At 36.8% G+C, this 21,813-nt stretch overlaps 1 protein-coding gene across 1 annotated transcript; it reads right to left on the bottom strand.

Moving 5' to 3' along the window:
• Window positions 1-1,098: 1,098 nt before the first annotated feature.
• Window positions 1,099-1,887, bottom strand: LOC112085422. Its single transcript, XM_024154632.1, has one exon. The coding sequence runs from the start codon at window positions 1,885-1,887 to the stop codon at window positions 1,099-1,101; it is 789 nt and encodes a 262-aa protein (XP_024010400.1).
• Window positions 1,888-21,813: the final 19,926 nt, after the last annotated feature.

Here is a 21,813-nt window from a genome sequence, read left to right as displayed (position 1 = left end):
TGGCTTCGTATTCTCCAAAAAACTAGTTAGCTACAAGTTGAGAGTCACAGTAAGCGTGGATGTGTTCGGCGCCGATTCCTTTGGAGAGGCGTAATCCGGCGATAAGTGCTTCATATTCGAGAAGCCGAGATGAAATGACTGTTCAACGATCTCGCCCTCGGGGGACTTGAAACGAATGCCGACACCAGATCCTTTATGGGACGAGGAGCCATCGGCGTGGAGGATCCGGGGTTGTATGGTCGGATTAGCGTCGATGAGCTCAGGTGGCAGTTCGACCAAAAAGTCCGCTAAGACCTGGGATTTTGTCGTGGTCCTTCCTCGGTATTCGATATCGTATTCGCTGAGTTCGATGGCCCATTTGGCGAGTCGGCCAGATTGACTTGGGCTGTGAAGGAAGGTGCGCAGATGATGGTCGGTTAAGACAACGATGGAGTGCGACTGAAAGTACGGGCGTAACTTTCGTGCTGAGATAACCACTGCAAAGGCGAATTTCTCCAAGGTTGGATTGCGGTACTCCGATCCATCAAGGGACTTACTGGTGTAAAATATTGGCTTCTGCTCGTCTCGATCTTCTCGCACGAGTACACTGCTGACCGCATATTCTGAGATCGCGATATAGAGGTAGAGCGTCTTGCCGGTTTTGGGTTTTTAACAGAACTGGCGGTGTAGATAACTATTTCTTGAGTTCGGTAAAAGCTTCCTCGCACTTTTCGTTCCATTCTAAGTGCTTATTACCGCAGAAAAGTTGGTAGAACGACAGACACTTGTCCGTTGATCGGGATATAAACTGGTTGAATGCCGCAATGCGTCCGGTTAGCCGTTGGACTTCACGTTTAGTAGTTGGGGATGGGAGTTCGAGTATAGCTGCGATCTGCTTTGGATTAACTTCGGTGCCACGCTGAGTGACTATGTACTAGAGGAATTCGCCGGACGTTACACCGAAGGTGCACTTGGTGGGGTTAAGTTTCATGCCATATTGATTGAGAATAGCGAAGCAAGTGCGGAGATGGCCGACATGATCGGAAGCGATAAGTGACTTGACGAGCATATCGTCAATGTAGACTTCCATTGTTTGCCCGAGCTGGCTTCCTGCATTCTTCAAACCGAAGGGCATAACCTTGTAGGAATATATGCCGCGATCCGTGATAAACGATGTTTTTTCCGGTCTTGAGGATGCATGAGAATCTGGTTGTATCCGAAGAATGCGTCCATGAAGAAGAGGAGTTCGTTCCCTGCGGTTGCTTCGACGAGGCAATCGATGTGAGGCAAAAGAAAGCTGTCTTTGGGACACGCTTTATTGAGGTCGGTGAAGTCGACACAAATTCTCCATTTGCCGTTCTTCTTTTTAACGACCACAGGATTTGTCAACCAGTCGGAGTATTTGACTTCGGTGATTGAGCCTGCTTTTAGTAGTCGTTCGACCTCATCATTGACGGCTTGTGCCTTCTCTGGTCCGAGTTTTCGGCGCTTCTGTTTGATCGGTGTGTATGTCGGGTCGATGTTGAGTTTGTGACGAGCGATTTGTGGATCGATCCCGGGCATGTCCTCGACCGACCATGCAAAGGTAGATGAGTGTTGCTTCAGGAAGTGAACGAGGGTGTCACGGATCTTTGGATCGAGTTCGGCGCCGATGCCGACCTGGCGTTCTGGCCTTAGTTCGTCGATGCAGACTTGAGTAATCGACTCTTGCTTAGGTTTTGTTTTTTGGACAACGAGGTCGGCAGTCGGGCCTTGCGAGCTGATGACGCAAGCTTGATTCGCTGAGCGAAGCTTGCACTCGTTGATGTAGCATGATCGAGCGATGGCTTGGTTACCTCGGAGAGTGTAGATGCCGTCTGGAGTTGGAAATTTAAGGCACTGGTGATATGTGGAGGCAACTGCTTTCATTGCATGTAGCCAGGGTGTACCGAGAATAGCGTTGTAGATTTCCGGTTTGTCAAGGATGAGGAACTAGATGATCTTCGCAACTCCGGCAAGGTAGATCAGTATTTTGACCGTGCTGACTGTCATGCAGCGTTTGCCGTTGAATCCTATGAGAGGTTCGATAAAGGGTTCGATCTTATCCGATGGTATGTTGAGCTGGTCAAGTGCGTCTTTGAAGATTATGTTGACCGAGCTGCCGGTATCGATGAGGATACGACTAACTTCGACGTCATCGAGAAGTAGTTCGACGACGAGAGCATCATTGTGTGGTTTGTGCAATCCAATTGTATCGGCTTCGGTCAATATCAAAGGGGTTCTTTTCGGCGGATCATGCAGGAGTTTAGGTGCGGTTGCGGCCTGTCTGCTGTACTCCTTGATGGGCTGAACTGAATATCTGCAGGCTTCGATAGGTCCCATTATCATGTTGACGCGTTTCCTAGCTTTGGGGGTATGATTCTCTGGTGCGGTGTCATCGCGGTTGCGTTTCGGTAGCTCGGGCTGGGCGGGTGGATTCGGTGGAGGCGGTGGTAAAGCCGGTTGATCCTTTGCGACGGTATTCTCGGGCGGTGTGTTGTTAGGTCGGGGCGACTTGTTTCTTTGAGCGGTCGAACGATGGAGGTCGTCGAGCGAGATTTGTTCTTTCCGGTACTCTGCGAGCAGGTACTCCCGCAGATGTCTGCAATCTTCGGTGCTATGTCCTTTGCGATTATGGAATTCGCAGAATAGCGACTCGTCTTGGTCTTTCTCACTACGGATCCATTTATTGTTTCATTGCTTGGCTGGTTGTTAGATGGCGTTGGCGTAGAATTTTTTGCGATTCTCGTACCCTCTTCCATAACCTGATTGCGGCTCATAAGCGTCGACCTTTGGTCATTCAGGCTGCTTTGTGGAATAGCTCTATTCGTGAGCTGCCTCCTCTTCTTCTTCCGCGATGTAAGTGTTAGCTCGGTGTAATGCATCTTCCAAGATCTGCGGAGGGTTGTGTTTGATTGCACTGCGGAATCTCTTTTTTATCCGAGCTCCCTTCTGTAGAAATAAGAGGGCGGCTTCATCGCTGATCGTGCAGTTAGCGACAATCGTTTTGAAGCGGTGGATGAAGTCGCGAAGGCCATCGTTTGCTCCTTGAGCTATCTGCCATAGTTCAGAGTTCTTGGTGTTCTGTCCGATGAACATGGAGAAGTGCTTGAAAAAAGCCGTTGTTAGCTCCTTATAATTGTTTATTGAGTTTGCCCCGAGTCGCAAGAACCAGTCGAGAGCTATTCCTCCCAAACTTTCGACAAATAGGTTGCACTGGACCGCATCCTTCTCTTCGGCTGACCTGAACTGGTATCGGTTCATGCAGATCTCGAACGAGGTCAAAAAGTATCAGGGGTCGGTATTGCCCTCGTAGATCTTGATCTTGAGTTTCTCCAAGTGCCTGACAGGCGTTCCGGCTATGCGCGGTGTAAAGGGTGTTTTCTGTGTTTTCTAAATGACGCGATCGATCTCCGGTACGGCGCTCGTTGCCTGATGAATTTTCGAAGTGATCTGGCGGAGTTGTGCCTTTATTGCTTCAGCTTGGCGTCACGACTCAGATCTGGCGGTGTTGGAGCGTTTGCCGATCCGATAGCAGTAGATCGCATGGTTCCAGTTGGATCTCTGTGTTACGAACTTCAGGGGAGTTCGGGTTTGACTGAGCTCGGCGATCTGTGCCGCCATTTGACTGAAGCGTTCTTCGCTCCTTTTGTGAATAGCTTCGAACTGCGCTTTGAACACCTGGAGCAGCCATTCGGTTCCAAGGGCTCCTATGGCTGGGGGAGTCTGCCCGGTCTCGGTTCCAACGGTCTTCCCAGGGGTTCCTCCTGTTTGCTCTGCGGGGGCTCGGTTGTCCCCATTTCCCTGGCCGAGAGGGTTTTCTTCATCGTGGACGTTGACAGGGTCCGTCATTGCTAAATCGATCTTTCCGAAATCCGATCTAAAACTGAATTTTCTGTTAAGCCCCTACCTAGCGCGCCAATTGTTGATATGTGAATATCAAACAAGGGACAAAACAGTAATTTAGATTGGAAAACTCGGATTTTATTAGATCGGGTCGAAAATACAACTGAGTTCGGTTATGTAGACAATAAACGAACTAAGACTTAAGAAACTAAGAAGCTAAAGTATTGAGTTCTCAGTCTCTAAATCTCTCGGAGATTTTTTGTGTCTTCTGGTGTCGATTCCTCTTCTTTTATATATGCCTTCTAAGTCGGTCTTCACGGGTCTTCTCTGCGATATGGGACTGAGAAGACTTTCCTTTTCCTTCGGTCATTTTCCTTTTCCCTCAACAATTTCTTTTCTTCTCAAAAATTTACTTTCTTCTCGGAAATTTCCTTTTTCTATTCGGAAGTTTTCCTTTTTCTTCCGAACTCGGAGAACTTCTCGATTCCCTTGAGAAGGTTCAACTGACTTTGGTTTATCGGGCTATGTTTGGCCCAAGAACTCGCCCGGCCCAATTCTCCCGGTACAATTCTTTCGTAACTCGGACTTAATTCGTGCCGATCTTGGTTTGTACCGGAGAAAACCGGGGGTGCGGTTTTCACCTCCAACAATCACCCTCATTCATTCTAATCAGGTGATATCCACTCTTAAGATCTACCTTAGAAAAGATGCTAGAACCATGTAATTCGTCAAGCATGTCATCTAATCTAGGTATAGGGTGTCGATACTTCACCGTGATATTATTGATGGCTCGGCAGTCTACACACATTCTCCAGCTGCCGTCTTTCTTTGGAACAAGTAGAACCGGTACTGCACATGGACTCATGCTCTCACGAATGTGTCCCTTGTCCATGAGCTCAGTGACTAGTTTTTGAAGCTCTTTGGTCTCCAAAGGGTTAGTCCTATAGGCTGGTTTGTTCGGCAGTGAAGCTCCTGGTATGAAATCAATCTGATGCTCAATATCGCGTATTGGTGGCAAGCCTTGTGGATTCTCCTCTGGAAACACATCCTTAAATTCCTGTAAAAGTAATATTATCTTGCTAGGAATATCCTGCGTAGGCGCGTTTAAGTTAAAACATTCTTTAAAAACTAGTAAACAGTTTGGAAGTTGACTTCCCTTTGGTTTATTGATCATGAGGCTTGTAGATGGAGAGATTGTAGAAATAGTTTGCACTTTACTCTTCTTCATAGCGATCTAATCTTGCTGAACTTCTTGAAGAGTTAAGGGGACCAAAGTAGTTTTCTTGCCGTGATAGTCAAATGAATAACGGTTGGTGAAGCCATCGTGTATAACCTTTCGATCTGATTGCCATGGCCTTCCAAGTAAAATATGCCCCGCATCCATAGGCAAGACATCACACAGAATCTCATCCTTATATTTGCCTATCGATATTGGCACCACAACTTGGTTTTTGACCTCCATTTCTCCTGCCTCATTCAACCATTGTAGCTTGTAAGGTCTTGGCCTTTTCATCAGTTTCAAGCCTAGTTTTTCCACCATAGACTCACTAGCCACGTTAGTACAGCTTCCACCATCTATTACTAAGCTGCACACCTTGTCTTGAACTATACATCGGCTATGAAATAGATTTTCCCTCTGCTCATCTCCCTCGGTCTTGGTTTGGACATTCAGAGTTCTCCTAGTTACCAACAGTTCTCCTCGAGCAGGCATCTATATTTGTTCCTCATCATCAGATGGTTCTTCTTCAGTTTCCACTTCGCCAATGTCCTTAATGATCATTATCTTCTTGTTGGAACAGCTACTCGCATAGTGACCATACCCCTTACACTTGTAACACTGAATATCCCTATTCTTGGAGGTAGTCACCACTTCTTTCCCCTTGACGCTCTGTTCTTCACTTTTAGACTTGGAGAATGGCTTAAACTCTTTTTGATAGCTCGTTTTCTCATCCTTCTGATAACTCGGCTTGTTGGATCCGTAGCTAAGTTTATAGTTTCTTCTCTTGAGCTGTTTCTCGAACATAATAACCTTGTGCAACAGTTCCTCTAGCTCCATATAGTGATGCACCTCTAAACGATCTATAATTTCTCTGTTTAATCCCCCCATGAACCTAGCCATCGTTGCTTTCCTGTCTTCACGAATAAAAGCCCTCATCATAAGAGTTTCCATCTCCTTGTAGTATTCTTCGACAGACTGGCTTCCTTGGGTTAAACTTCTGAGTTTGAAATGTAGCTCTCTGTGGTAATGACTTGGTACAAATCTTCTTCTCATGATCGACTTCAATTGGTTCCATGATTCGATGGGATCTTCTCCTATCATTCTTCTTGTTGTAACTAGATTATCCCACCAGCTTAGAGCATAATCTTTTGGGGCCAGCTTCAGCTTGTGCTCGGTGGCGTAGTCTCTGCAGTTGAAGATAAGTTCAATCTTCTTCTCCCACTCCAAGTACTCTTCAGGATCAGCCGTGCCTCTAAATTCAGGAATTGTGAAGCTTGAGACTGCCCATAGGATCACTAGACCTTGGCTTTCTTTCTTCTCTATCGCTTCCTCTTCTCTTTGATGATCGAGCCCTAGAGGAGTTGCTGTAATATTGCTCCGAAGCTGAATGGTCACTGGTCTTTCTTTATTTATCCGAAACCATCTTTTCCATGTCAGATCTCATGCTTTTAAACTCCCACCGCATAAGAGACATCATTTGAGTCATCATAGCGTCCATCATAAGTTTGTTTGCGGATCCACTTGGGTTTGCAGGATCTTCTTTCTCATGAGCCGATTCCTCCATTGTACCTGTTCAGATGTCAAGCAAAAGACCAGTAAAAGAGCTCGAAGAGTACACAAGCTAGTTTTAAAACTGATCAAATTCGATACAGAACATGATACAACGATGGGACTTTCAGAAACCCTAATTCTTCCTCTCTACGTTTTCGAAAAGTTCTTTGAATTTTCGGGTGACTTGTAACATAAACTAGATAGATCAGATGCTAAAGAACATGATCTGATTAGTTTCACACAAAATCGTCACGATCAAATCAGAATATGAAAAGTCACAAATTGTTAGACACGAAAAGACACAACCTGGGTTTGGAGATTTGCTCTGATACCACTTGATATGATCCTAGGTGAGGATCAAGCCCTAGACTACTCTCCAACGGTTGTAATCTCGAATACAAGCGACTTAATGAATTGCGGAATGAAGGTAATGAATATGAACTTGTGAAATATGGAATTTACGGAATGAAACAAGTAAGTTTAGGGTTGAGATCGATGATAGAATTGGTGGTAAACGCCTTGATACTTCTAAGAGAGAGATGGAAGATCTCTTAGACTATCAACAGAATTGGTTAGTTTGTAAGGCAAGGATAAAGATCCGAATACACTTAACAAACAATGATCAAATGATTTCAGAGAAATAAATTATTAGAAAAGGGTTTGATAGATTGAAAAGAAGGACAAAGAGTCATACATATAGGGTCTTGAAACATTTCGGAAATAACAAAGACAGCTAAGACGACTTAAAGACTCAACGACTAAGACTTACACTAGTTTGAATTTGAAAACAGGCTCCTCTTTTCCTTGATCGAGTCTGGTAGACGAAATGGCTAAGTTTCCATCAAGAGGCCTTTTGTATTAGTGTTGTGAACAAGCCTCATTAAAAACCTTGTTTGGAAAACCCAATTGGGACAAAACCAAACGAAGGGAAAAAGAGCACAAGTCACAACACCTCTCTTGATGAACTCTTAATTGGCTTGTATCACAACCAGTGTAGTTGGATTAGCACACTTAAGACTGCCCTGAATGGTGTGTAATAGCTTGTGAAAAGCTTGCTTGAACTTTGTTGCCCTTGATCTTGTCATTGGTCCAATCGGAAGATGAAAGTCTTTATCTTCTCCTATACTTTCTTCCTCGACTTCCTCGGGTTTCAGCTGCTCTTGGTCTTCATCAGATTCTGGTTCAGCCTCTCCTTGTTCTCCATTAATCTCCTCGGTTCCTAAGCTGGTCTTGATCATATCAGGCAGGAACTTAATGGAACCAAACTGACCAAACCAAGCTTTAGCAATTAAGTTTGGGGTGAAGAACAGCTCGACAGCTTTGTTCAGTTTGGTTTGGTATACTGTAATCGATTGGTTTGGAGAGACTTCTGATACTTCAGTAGGCAACTAGGCATGGACATATATATTAAACCGGATAGGTCGATTTGAACCGTACTGAATCAAATTTTGATCAATTTGGTTTACAAGTGAAAACCGATCGAAATCTTTTTGAAACCGGATACTGGATACATTTAATTTTGTAGTGATTTGCTTATATGTTGATGATGCCAGCTAGAACAGGATTGATTTTAACTAAGCTTTATGTTCTAAATTTATAAGCCCTAAATGTCTGTAAGTGCACATATGTGTTGTAATACTAAAGATATCGATCCACAAAGACTTAGTTGTTTAAGTACGAATTCACGCTAATACTTAAATCAAACTAGAACTAAAGGTATTAGGTTTTGGTTTTTGAGTGTCACTAATCTAAACTAATAAGCAAGTAAAAAATAATTGAAACTAAGATTGTAAACTATGAAAAATGGACGCTGGGCTTAAGGTAATTCGCAGGGATTCATGGACTAAATCTATGATAAAATAAATAATAAAGGTGATTAACTACGGTTTATTCTAGAACTCGAGCACGAAGGTATGACTAGCCTACTTTCGTTGCACTAACCAACTGCCAGTCACGACCCTGACCAATAGCTTTCGAATATGGTCTCGATAACAATTATATGCGATAGCTTGAACAAGACTCATCTACATTCACGAATCACCGATAGGTAGTTTTTGTGTCCTATGGCAAAATTTCTCGCTTCACTCTAGATCGGACAGATAATGAAAACTTTCACAACACCAAGTATCTAGGTCGAATTTTAAATGGCCAACAGAGAATCACACATTAGAATAAGAGTAAACGAAGAACACCTAGGGGATTATAAAACCTAAATCTAAAGATTCATAGAAAAAACACATGAAATTCCCTTTGAAAAGTCTCTTTAAATCCAACTAGGAAACCACTCGAACATAGTGTATGTAAACATCATAAAGTATTTAAGGTTGCTGGAAATTAAAGAGAACATGGAAGAAGAAAGAAAAACAGAGGTGAAGATGGAGGATCGATGGTGCTCTCCTCGGTGGCTCCTTTTCAAAGACGGATTCTCTCTCGGGTTTGTGTAAAAATCGAGCACACCTCTTTAGAATGACCTAGAAGAGGTATTTATAGTTTCTGGAGTTGTCTTGGACACCCAAGGTTTCGATCATAAGTGACGGGATTGACTTGGGCTTGATTTGGGTGTCTAGGGAAAAATATTATGTCCGGCCGTGGTGATAACACTATTGGCCGAGGCAAATCATGGTCTGGCCGCGGTCGCGGCTCACGCTCTGCTTCGAGACTGCATCATCTTTTTTTAGTGCATCAGACATATCTGAAGATCTAACTGTTGGATTATCTCCAAACCAATTGCATTAGAAAGCTGGTTGTCTCCTCTATGTTGTCTCTTAATTAGGGATGATTGGACGGTGAGAAAGTCTTCATTGCTTGTCATACTTTTGACGGTCTGAATTTATCCAAAACTGTTTGTTTGCTCCAAATTGCACACCTTTAATCCAAGTTTTCTGAAAAATCTTTTAAAACTCTAGAACATGAAATCACTTAAAAACTATTGAAAACAGAGTTTAAACAACATTAAAAATCTATAAAAATGATCAAAATATGGTGTTATCAGTTGACTTTTGAGCGAATTTCATAGCGTGTTGCTTATGTGTCTTTATATAAAAGAATTTCACTTATGTATCAAATTTTACTTAAAATGAACCAAATTAACAAACTGAAATAAAAATGAACAATAAATTTTGCTTGGGTGTTGAATTTATACAAAACGAACCAATTCATATAAACCAAATCAAAATCAAAACAAACCAAAATTAAAATACTTGTGTTGCTTGTTTTACTAATTACTATCCCATTGGTTTACCAAAATCGGAACGTTCTGAGACAGTTTATTACAATCGGCATCGAAATAGTTGTGTAGTTCGATTGTCAGATTAAATAAGTTTTCATAGTCTTTATGGACCGTCATAACCTACACGTTATAGTCGGTGAAAAACTCTAATCACTTTCGCTATAAATAACATTCACTAGTCACAATTTTATTTTATTTGTTAACTTTCTATTTGATATAGCTGCAATATATAACCGAACTGTAATCAAAGAAAATCGGATTCAAAAATTAAGGTTTGATCCGTTTAAACTTTTTTTGAACATATATTTACTTAAAACGGACAGAAAATCAGTATGAACCAAAGTTTACATGTCCAATTTACTAAAAGCGAACCAAAATTGTCTAAGATTATAAATAACTTTCATTAGTCACAAAAATTGCTACTTAACTCTATTTGATATTTGCGAAAAAAAAAAACCCTATTTGATATAACTGCCATATCTTATTACTTTTTCTTTGAATCAGCTACATTTAAGGGTGTTTACGAAACTGTATGTATCAAATATAGTTGGTAATCACACTGATAGGAGCTTAATCGAGTATTTTACGGAAAGTCTTTTTGGTATTATTTCTTGAGGTACATTAATTGCTATTTCAAATTCAAAACAAAATAAATTACTAAGGTTTTTGTAACCTGTGAAAAGCGCAAGGCTTAGATCCCTGCAATATATATTGTCATTTACCTACGGTTAATATTATCTTTTGCATTCAAATTATAAATATAATATGTGTATGCTAAGTGCTTAGAGGATTTTTAGTTCTTTTGGAGGTAAGTGTCTTATAAAACTTAACAAACACGTGAAAGTTTTGGAAAACACGATAGAAAGATATTTTCTGATGATTCTCCGACGCTCAACTCATAAAACAGTGAAAAAATAACCACCAAGTGGCAAATCGAAGAGAGAAAAAAATCAGAAAACAGGTGAAGAAAAGTAGGCCGAGAGCTCCTGAGAAAAGTGGAGTCTAAGGGTTTGTGAGAGAAAATGCTCCGCAGTTTGGGGATCGCCGTAGAGAGGAAGTGAAGAGATGATCAGAATGACGATCAGAAATGTAAAATGTTATGGCTTAAGGATCACAAGTATCTTGAAAAATAGTGGGAGTCCTTAGATAATAGAAAGATTGAATTCTCTTCCTCGTTGGAAGAGACTAAGTATTTATTGTGTTTTACCTTATGCAAGTTAATATACCGGGCTGGTCCACGAGTCGGGCGGGTCGGTTTGTAATCCGACTTGGCTGAATCTGAATCTTGTGCTTGCGTTATGCCTCTGACAGTCTCACCAACTTTCATTGACGTGTTCTGTCTGCACCGCTCCTTAGCGCGTCTTTTTATCCGTCAGCATACAGGTTGGGTTCAGCGGCTCAGACACGGTATGGTCTTTGCTGAACTTCTGATTTTTCTCTGCCTTCTGCGAGTGGTCATTGTCACCTGACACATGTAAGAATAGTGCATTAACTGTCAATCTCGTAGGTTTGTAAGAGTATGGATAATCGAATCAGATTGAGGCATATTCCAATTGTCAAGTGGATAGAAATTTAAACAGTATTTCTCGCTTAAAGAATTATTCATACCTGGCCTGGATCCCTTGATATTAGGACCAGGCTGTTGGGATTGCCTTGTTGGCTGACTTCTTTCTCCGGGTACTTGTGCGGGTTCACTTTCTTATATCCCGATCCTTCCAAATCACTGAGCTCGAGCATAGGGCATAGAGAATGTAACCTCTCCTCCTCCTACCACTCAGTTCTCAACCTCCTGTCTCTAACATCGTGGTCTACGCTGTCAGATACGAAAAACCTGGAAACAGGTGGGCTTTCGTGCTGGATCTTCCGAATCCAAAGGATTCGATGCCCGGTGCTATATGTTTAGGTTTTATTGAACTGTAAGCCAAATACAAATCCTAATTTGGCCCGGGGGCCGAACTTACAAAAAATCATAGATGTCACATGCAAACATGCAATTTGTCCACGTAGGAATGATCAAATTTATCTCTAACACTAAGCTAATAGTTACTTTACTATACAAATTTAGTGATTGTAATAATATTCATTCACTGTATAATACACATGATTGATAACACCTGATTTTGACTCATTATCACCATTGATTTCAAATGCTTTTTCAAAGGTTTTAAAAAGTTTTAGGAACTTTTATTATGATTTCCATGTATTTGTAGTTTCAAGGCTCTTTTCAGGAAACTTAGGAAAAATGATGGCAAAATGGAAGAAATCCACTTTTTCAGCTCAGAGTCACACTGTCAGAAGTTCAGCCTCAAATGAAGATTTTCTCACCGTATGATCCAGCTCAAATTTGGAGACAATCAAGAGCAGACACCCAGATTTCCATAACACTTTACATCACAAAGATTCAACGGTGCAATCAAAAGATACATGGAGAACAAGTTGACCCAGTTCACCAGTCCCGGAAGACTCACCCGCGGGAAACACATGTTTTACCTGCCCTGGAAGACTCTCACCCCCGGTGGACCTTAGGACGAGCCACAAGGCCCAACATCAAAGCCCACTTCGCCATTCCTCTTCACTAAATGAGACCTGAAAGATCTTAAGACCTTTAAATACATTGTTTAGCAATCCTAAACAGGTGTGTGCTCCTGTAATGAGATTTTGAGCCACCAAACTTTGTTTTTCTAGGGTTAGGCGATGGAGATGGAAATTCTTCCCCTGATCCATTGTTCTTTCTCTTTTCTATCTGATTAACTTTTCTGTTACATCTTTTGCATTCTTTCACGACTTTTATCATTCCTTGCATCATGTAGATTTGTCCTAGAGAGTCAAGTTGTTTGAAGAGTCATGCTCTTCTTGATCCGCAGAGTCGTGATGATGTGTGATCTCAGGGAGGGATGGTGGTCACCCGCAGCCGGAGACGTTGTACCTGCGGTGGAGATGGGTCTGGCCGCGGGTGAAATCCTTGCGGCCAAAGGTTGCTCACTGATAACACCTGATTTTGACAACTTTTCACCATTGATTTCAAATGTTTTTTCAAAGGTTTTACTTTGTTTTAGGAACTTTTATTATGATTTCCATGTATTTGTAGTTTCAAGGCTCTTTTCAGAAAACTTAGGGAATATGATGGCAAAATGGAAGAAATCTACATTTTTAGCTCAGAGTCAGACTATCAGAAGTTCAGCCTCAAATGAAGACTTTCTTACCGTCCGATCCAACTTAAATTTAGAAACAATCAAGAGGAGACAACCAGCTTTCCATAGCACTTTACATCACAACGATCCAACGGTGCAATCAAAAGATACATGGAGAACAAGTTCACTCAGTTCACCAGTCCCGTAAGACTCTCACCCGCGGGAAAACCATGTTTTACCTGCCCTGGAAGACTCTCACCCCCGGTGGACCTAAGGACGAGCCACAAGGCCAACATCAAAGCCCACTTTGCCATTCCTCTTCAGAGAAGCTCTAAATGAGACCTGGAAGACCCTAGGACCTATAAATACATTTTTTAGCAGCTCTAAACTGGTGTGTGCTCCTGTAATGAGATTTTGAGCCACCAAACGTTGTTTTTCTAGAATTAGGCGATGGAGATGGGAATTCTTCCCCTGATCCATTGTTCTTTCTCCTTTCTATCTTATTAACTTTTCTGTTTCATTCTTTTGCATTCTTTTGTATTCTTTTATGTCTTTTATCATTCATTGCATCATGTAGATTAGTCTCAGAGAGTCAAGTTGTTTGAAGATTTCGAGAGGTACACATATCGATTAGGATTTCTATAAGTTCTAAACCATATTCTGGATCTCATCTCTTCTAAGTTGTTCATATTTCATGAAAGTAGATTCATGACCTATTCTCTGAGCCTAGGATCGATCAGAGCCACGAGAGTGTTCTATCAGATCATCCATACCTAGCTTTAGAAGAACATAGTCACTATAGGAGTCGAGAGCTACCTATAGAGAAGATGTGAGCAGACGAATTCAATGTCTAATGCATAATCTTATTTCTGGCATGTGAGCGAGAGTTAATTGTTAGATCTAAGTGATTAATTGATTAAGATGGCGAGAGTTGGTTAATCATAAATATGTCTATTCTAGTTCCATGCAGATCCCAGAAACAGATGAAGATAAATCGCCCGGAAGCTAATTGGAAATGCCATCATACATCAATTAGAGTAAACTGAAGAAGTCTAAATCGCCACCTATGAGTTTAAGAGTTTATAGTTTGAGTAGATATGCTTGAGATATTCTTTTAACAATTCATCATGCATTGCATTTTATTTCTTGTGAATATTAGATTAGGTTTAGTTTAGGATTCTTAACCAAAAACCCCAAAAACCTCATTGGTTTATGACTTTGCTTATTTTCTCAGTTTGTTGTTTCTCACAGATTAGACATCCTCCCTGTGGATCGACACCCTAAGTCTTACAACGTACATCTGTGTACTTGCAGACACTAGGGTTTTATAAATTTAAAATTTTTTGAGGACCAACGGGCTTGTTAAAAACAAATCCTAGGCCCGCAAGCCCATCAATGATACCAAAGAAAATAAGTTGACAAATTACGGGGAGCAAATAAATTTCTTTTTGTCACGGTTATATAAGGAATGATTGTGTATAAAACTACGGATTCAGTACTCATATAAAAATTTAGACATGGAAAAACACCATCTATATACTTATTTGTGTAGTGATTTACTTATGTGTCACGCTCACAGCGAGTTTCACAACCTTTCGCTTATGTGTGAGCTCCAGAATGAGTTTCGGCTGCAAAAAGACTGTTTAACTTTATTAAGCAATTACATGTCATTTTTTAATTGGTTCTTAACTGATGATGTGTAAAAAAAAACTTAAAACAAACCAGTTTAAATTATTATGGTTTAATGCTTAATTCCATGGTCAACCAAACCGTTTTAAAAATTTTATAAATCGAAATTTAGAAAAACTTAAACAAAAACGTTTTTGAAAAAAAAAAGAAATCTTCTATATCTCTTAATGTTTACCATTTTTTATGTTTCCAAAATTTAGAAAAAATCTAACAAAAATGTTAAAAAAAAAATTAGAATCTATTTAAAAAGCTATAGAATGTCGTTTCAAAAAAAAAAAAATTATGCCAGAATATCGCTTAAAATTATAGTGTTTATGATTTCTTAAGTTTACAGGGTTTTCGATTTCTTATGGTTTAGTATAAATATCAGCTACTTTTCTCTACTTCTCTCACAACTTTCAAAATTGTTTAACCTCTTCTTTCTTCTTCATTCTAACTACTTATTTGTGTTGTGATTTGTTTAGGTGTTGCGTTCACGGCGAGTTTTACAGCCTTTCGCTTACATGTCAGCTCCAAATTAGTTTCGGCTACAAAAAAAACCGTTTAACCCCATTTTACAATTACATATCATTTTTTATTGGTTATCATCTGATGATGTGTAAAAACTTAAAACAAACCGATCTAAATTATTATGGTTTAATGCTTAATTTCAAAGTCAATCAAACTTTTTAAAAAATTATATAAAACCAAAATTTAGAAGAATTTAACAAAAAAGTTTTTTTTTTAAATAACACAGAAAACGTTTTTTTTTTTAAAAAAAATCTATATCTCTTAGTATTTTTCATTTTTTATGTTTCCGAAATTTAGAAAAATCTGACAAAAATATTAAAAGAAACAAAAAAATAGAATATATTTAAAATGTAATTGAATGTCGTTTCAAAGCAAAACAAAAAATTTAACAAAAAATCTAACAAAAAAGTTTTTTTTTTAAAAAAAGATAATATATATATATATATCTAATTAATGGAATGTCGTTTAAAAAAAAAAGGAAACCATGATTATAAACCACCTACATTTCCCCTAACCAAACAATAATCCAAAATGTACTAGTTATGTGCTACTATTATTGATTTATTATGAGAAAGAAAATTATTAAATTGTAATTTTTTTGGTTTTACCTTGCATTTTGCTTTAACCTTTCCAAACACATCCAGTTTCTGCAAATCTAAAACGAAACTTAAAGATAAGGTTCTTACAAATATATATATATATATATATATATATATATATGGGAAATAATCAAAATCATTTGTAAAATTGTGTGTGATGTGGTATGGTAGAAGAAAAATATTTGCTATTTATAAGAAAAGTGTAAAAAATATTAGGGTTTAGACAGTCCAATTGCTCAGCCATTAAGGTCCAATTAAACAGTCCAATTGGTTTATTGATCATAGGTCGGTAATTATTTCTATAGTTAGCTACAAAGCTGATAAACAAATTTTGAGATGTAAGCTGCTATAATCTTTAGTTATTCTAGATACAACAGGTAACTAAAATATTTCAATATCAATAAGCAAACAAATCTCTGCAGCTATAGTGTTTACCGAGTACATCACAGGCTCTGGGTAAAAACCTCTATTGATCCCAGTGTAAGTGAATCAATCACTTCACTTGGCGAGATATTTCTAGGGAAGAAAAACTTTAAAATTTTCATAAATAATCTGTAACAGCGTAGATACCATATTGTTTTCTCAAATGTAAAAGACTTTGATTTATAAATACCAAAAATACATGTTACATACCCGTAAAAGATATGTGTGGATCTCATGTATACCAAGTAAATTGTTTTAAAAAGTTTTTGACGATTGACTTTACTTTTAGTTTTAGAAGATTTAAAGCGACTGCTGAAATTTGGAATTATATAAGTTAATGAAAGATATATATCCTACTAGCTTTAATGTGTTTAATCAAATTCTAATGTGCATTACAGATTATATTCATTGATTAACGCCTGAATTTTTAATACGGGTAAATGCTAATGTGGTTATTTCTGAAATATTTTGCCTTAAATAATTTTGAGTTATATACGTAGTCCTAAATAGAATTTGACCAAGTTGAATGACAACATATTCAAATCTAATTTATAATAGTTGGAGGAGATTCTTCAGGGATTGACACATCAACCTCTTTCTTATTAGTCAATTTTTATTTATTTATTACAGGTCAGCAATTACTACAAAACAATAATTAAAATTAAAAAATCCAAAAAACAACATTTAATTTATATTTAACTATGTAAAATTAAAAACATTAAAGCATAAACTTAGAGTAAACGAAATTCAAATTATTAAAGTATAGTGATTGTTTTCTCATTTTATTTTTCTTATGATTTTATCATCATATTTGAATTAACAAAGATAATTCAATCAATTAACAACAATGAAAATAGTTTTGAGACCAAAACTAAAAATAATAGTTAAAACGAATGGATAAATTTATTTTACTATGATCATACAAAATGCAAAATAGTAAAAATTAAGTTACGAGATTAAACTGAAAATAATATATTTAAAAAAGCACAAACAACTGAAGAATAACAAATAAAAATAATAAAGAAATTTTACTAAACAACATATAACATAGAAAAAATATGGGGACAAATAAAAATATAAAATTTTAATTATACTGGTGTTAATGTTAATAACACCAGAATCTACAAATGTCTAACTTTACAAATTATTATAATCTATGAAGTATATAGATGAAATCTGCATAAGTTTACCACATATGAGACTTTACAAATTATTATAATCTATGAAGTATATAGATAAAATCTGCATAAGTTTACCAAGCATACTTCTTTAGAAGTCTACAGAAATCCGCTAAAAGCTTAATTAAACAAAAAAATTCATTACTTTGTAATTATAACACATAATTACGTCAAATTCATACAGATACAACACAAAAAACAAATAAACATGTCAAAACAAGAAAAATATTTTTACAAGTAACCAATATTCCAAAAATGAATTTTTAAGAAAAATAATTAGGTAGACTTCTTATGCAATCTGCTATGATGTGTTAATACGTAACAGCAGACTTCGTCTACAGACTTCTAAAAAGAAGTCTGCTTAGATGTGCTAATTACCTTTTAAATCAAGAATTCATAACTTTATAATTATAACACATAAACACACCAAACTTTGTGCAAGAACTATACTTGAAATGCATTTACAATTGATTTTTTTTTTAAAAAAACATTACAAATATTTTATAAAATGCATTTTAAATATTAAACAAAATGCAGACATCCATTAAAAGTCCGCCGGGAAAATTTCACATTGAAGTCTTCTGGAAAAAATATTATATTTGCAATTGACGAAAATTTAACTTTTTCGTAGCAGACTTCTTTTGCAGTCTCCAAGAAAAAATGTTATTTTTGCAATTGACCAAAAGTTTGATTTTTAAAGCAGTCTGCTATAGTAAAGAAGTCTTTATGAAGTCTACTCGAGGTTATTTTTGCAGTTGATCAAAATGTTGACTTTCAAAGCAGACTTCTTCTGCTTGTAGATCAGATTTGCATTTGACGGAATCTTAATTAAAGAAGTCTGCTATTTATTTTGTGGGAGACTTCAATTGAAGTCTGCTATAAAAGTCAAAAGTGGTCAAAATCTTGGTCAATTGAAAAATAACCTCCCAAGTCAAACTACGAAATAACAGACTTTTAGAAGTCTGCTATAAAAGTCAAAGTTCGACAATTTTTTTGATCAAATGCAAAAATAACATTTTTTTCTCACAGACTGCAAAAGAAGTCTACATGATTTTTTTTTTGTTTTCAAAGGACAATTCACAGCTTACACAAATATATAAAAAAAATTCAATTGCAAATCTAACCTCTGCGTTGACTAGCAGACTGAAAAAGAAGTCTGCTTTCGCGAAATAGAGCTAAATGTTAAAGAAAATGAAGTAGATATTTAACTACTTCTAATTTGAACTCGATTAACTTTAACAGACACTCAGAATTTTGTATTGCACCAATAACAAACAAGCTAAGTCGTTTATATGCAAGAATATTCAAAAATAGATGATTTTTGAAATTGGAACTTATGAAAATGAGCATGGAAGAGTTTTTTAGATGAAATTGGAGAGAAATTTGTAGGTGAAATGAAGTCATAAGCAACACAATAAGCATTTAAAGGTTCAAAAATCGTTGGGCAAACATTTAGAGCCTCAAAATTGTTTGGTAATGGTGGTTGGCAAAATTGAAGAAGATGTCATTTTCGTAAATTAAGTGATATATTTTAGGATAGTTATGTATTTTTGGTAGTTTTTAGAAAAAAATAAAAATTAAAAACATAATGGCATTTTTGTGAATATATGTGGTTGTGATGAGATAGTGGGGAGAAAATGACATTTGTTGAAGAGGGAGAAAAAATGTTACTTTTGCATTTGACTTCAAATTGTGGATCATTTGTGAAAGTACCCCATTTTTAAAAATCAAATATATGAAAAAGGGTGAACCCTCTCCCACAACTCGCCACATCGGCACTCCAGAACCCAACAAGTGTCTATTTTAAAAATAAATTTAATAGCATTTATTCTAATTTTCAATTTATTAAGGTTTTTTTTATGAAACATCTACATTTTCAACTATATCTTTTCAGCTTCTTCATCTTTTCAACTTTTTCATCTGAAAAATATATAAATTTAGGTTTTAAAGAGTTGTTTTCAATTTTTTTTAGTCTTGATGTTCTGATATAAAAATTCAATCTCACCAAAAGGAAAAAACAATTAAATTTTATTTTATGATTTTGGGACTTGCTCTAGAAATATGTTAAGTCGGTTTGAAGAGGTTGCGAAAAACCTGCGAAATTGTGTTTGAAACACAATTTCATTATTCTGTAGGTTATCTCTAAGCTCACCAAAGCCTAAATCTTAAGTATATGTTTTCAAACAATCCAACCTAAAAAATGTGACTTTTATCTATGTTTTTTTACTCATATCATGTTTATGATTTCTAAAATAGTAGAATAATTTTCTTACTTACTCTACTTCTAATCCTAAAAAAAAATATTTGTTTAATAACAATTCTGTTCTTTAAAAACCTAATACCAAACAATCAAATAAATTATCATATTCTTATTATTAATTACGTATAATATATATATATATCAATATAAATATATTTATAAAAATATTATGTCAAACAAAACTCGCGCGTTACAAGTCTAGTTTATGTTAATTTTTTAAAAATAATAAAAATAAAGGAATTGCCAAGTGGTTCAATAGAAAGATAATGAAACGCTTCTTTAATATAAACTAGGTGAATATCCGCACCTAAAATGCAAGCTTTTCTTGTCAACTAATTCAAATTTATATTTTCGTAAAACTAAATATAATCATCGTTTGTTAGTATGTTATTATAAACAATTTTAAAAATTAAATTAATTGAATATTACTAGTAATCTAGAGTTATCTAAAAAATAAAATAAATATTCATCAATATATATATATATATATATATATATATATATTTAATTAATTAAACATAATTTTTTGTTTAAAATTTATATAAAAATGTTATTTAAAAGTTAAATTAATAAATGTTATTTACATAAATAACATTTTAAGTGGACATGTGTTACTCTCTCTACTGCTGATGTGTCAGAAAGCTGGAGATAGTTGGTTCTCTTTTATATATAAGATGATTGGTGTAATACTTTAGAAGTTTTTTAATAACATATTGAATAATTATTTTCCTAAATATAGATTTATTTAATTAATTAGACCTTAAAAAGAAAATAAAAGTGGATAATTAACTGTTTGAATGCGTGGATTCTTGGAATTTTATATGATTTTATTATCTATAATCATAGTGAATGTATTATAAATCTGTTTAGACCTGTTCAGAAATTTGTGTAGAATTCTGGAGCGTTACAGTACCTTTTGGACAAGAGGTTCACTAATCAAAAGGAATTACAAAGTTTAAGATTCCTACTTGAATTGAGCATTCTGACTCAGTAACAACAAAAGTAGATGGGCAAGCTTGTTGGGTATAATAACAAGATCACATATAAGTTAGATTAGGCTTATTCAGTTGCTGATGTCTTGTCTCATACTACTTAAAGTCAATGCATCAATGCCCTAAGCAGCCATCAAACATTTTCCATGGGAAGAGTTGATTAAAAATCAAACAACCAATCCCTACATGACTAAAACCAAGAAGTTGGCTTACTCTTCACCAGAAAAACCTTATGATAAACAAAATGGGCTGATTTGTTTCGATAACTGTGTAGTAATTCCTCTGAATCACTTCACTTTTGCATGAGTATCAAAAGTACACCCAGTGGAGGAAACTCGATCGTTCTTCATACTTTCAAGTGGTTGGCACAACAGTTCTATTGGTTATCGATGAACAATAAAATGAGAGAATATGTAGCTGCGTGTGACACGTGCTAAAGAGCAAAGTCTGAGAGTCTATAACCGTTGGGTTTCCTTCAGGCTTAATCGATTCCCAATAAATGCTGGAAAAACGTTTCTATGGACTTTATAGATGGCTTACCACAATAGACAATCACACTTCCATAATAGTCTTATATGATATATACCACTCTCTCACATACATAAATTAATATTAATGAGAGTTAGTGATGGCTGTGGAGTTGGTAAGGAGAACGTCAAACCAGCTGAAGATTTGATAAGAACTTAGATGTAAACTCTCTAATTCTCTTGTATAATACTTGTATATTGAACTATGAATGAAGAATTACAAAGAAGAATGTATATCTCTATTGAGAACTCTCTCTACACTCTCATGTAGAGCGTAAAGAATTCTCAGTTACACACATTCAACATAATTATCTCCTCTTTTAAAATTCTCTATTTATACTATCGCAATGCGCACTCTCTTGTCACGCGCTTGCACCACGTGTCTCTGTAAATCATTACCCCCTCCTTCGAAATGGTGCTTGCCCACAAGCACAAAGGCTGGAAACCTCTGTTTTATCTCGTCAACAATAATCCATGTTGAGACATGTAATGGAAGACCCTTCCGCACAATAAGAACCTCCACCATTGATGTGAGTGCAGTGGGCAACACAAGTTTTACCTTAGACAAGCTGCAAGTGCACAGCAAACACAGTAGTACTTAGAAATCGAATCCACAGAGATCTGTGTGTTGAAGACTTCTAACTGATGCTAAAAACAATCGT

Source organism: Eutrema salsugineum, unplaced genomic scaffold (assembly GCF_000478725.1).
Source record: "Eutrema salsugineum unplaced genomic scaffold, Eutsalg1_0 scaffold_3, whole genome shotgun sequence".
NCBI lineage: Eukaryota > Viridiplantae > Streptophyta > Magnoliopsida > Brassicales > Brassicaceae > Eutrema > Eutrema salsugineum.
This window is presented reverse-complemented; position numbering and strand designations above follow the sequence as displayed.

What these genes read in the sequence shown, in the direction of transcription:
- LOC112085422 (XM_024154632.1), bottom strand. Translation starts at nt 1,887, where the DNA reads ATGAAAGCAGTTGCCTCCACATATCACCAGTGCCTTAAATTTCCAACT.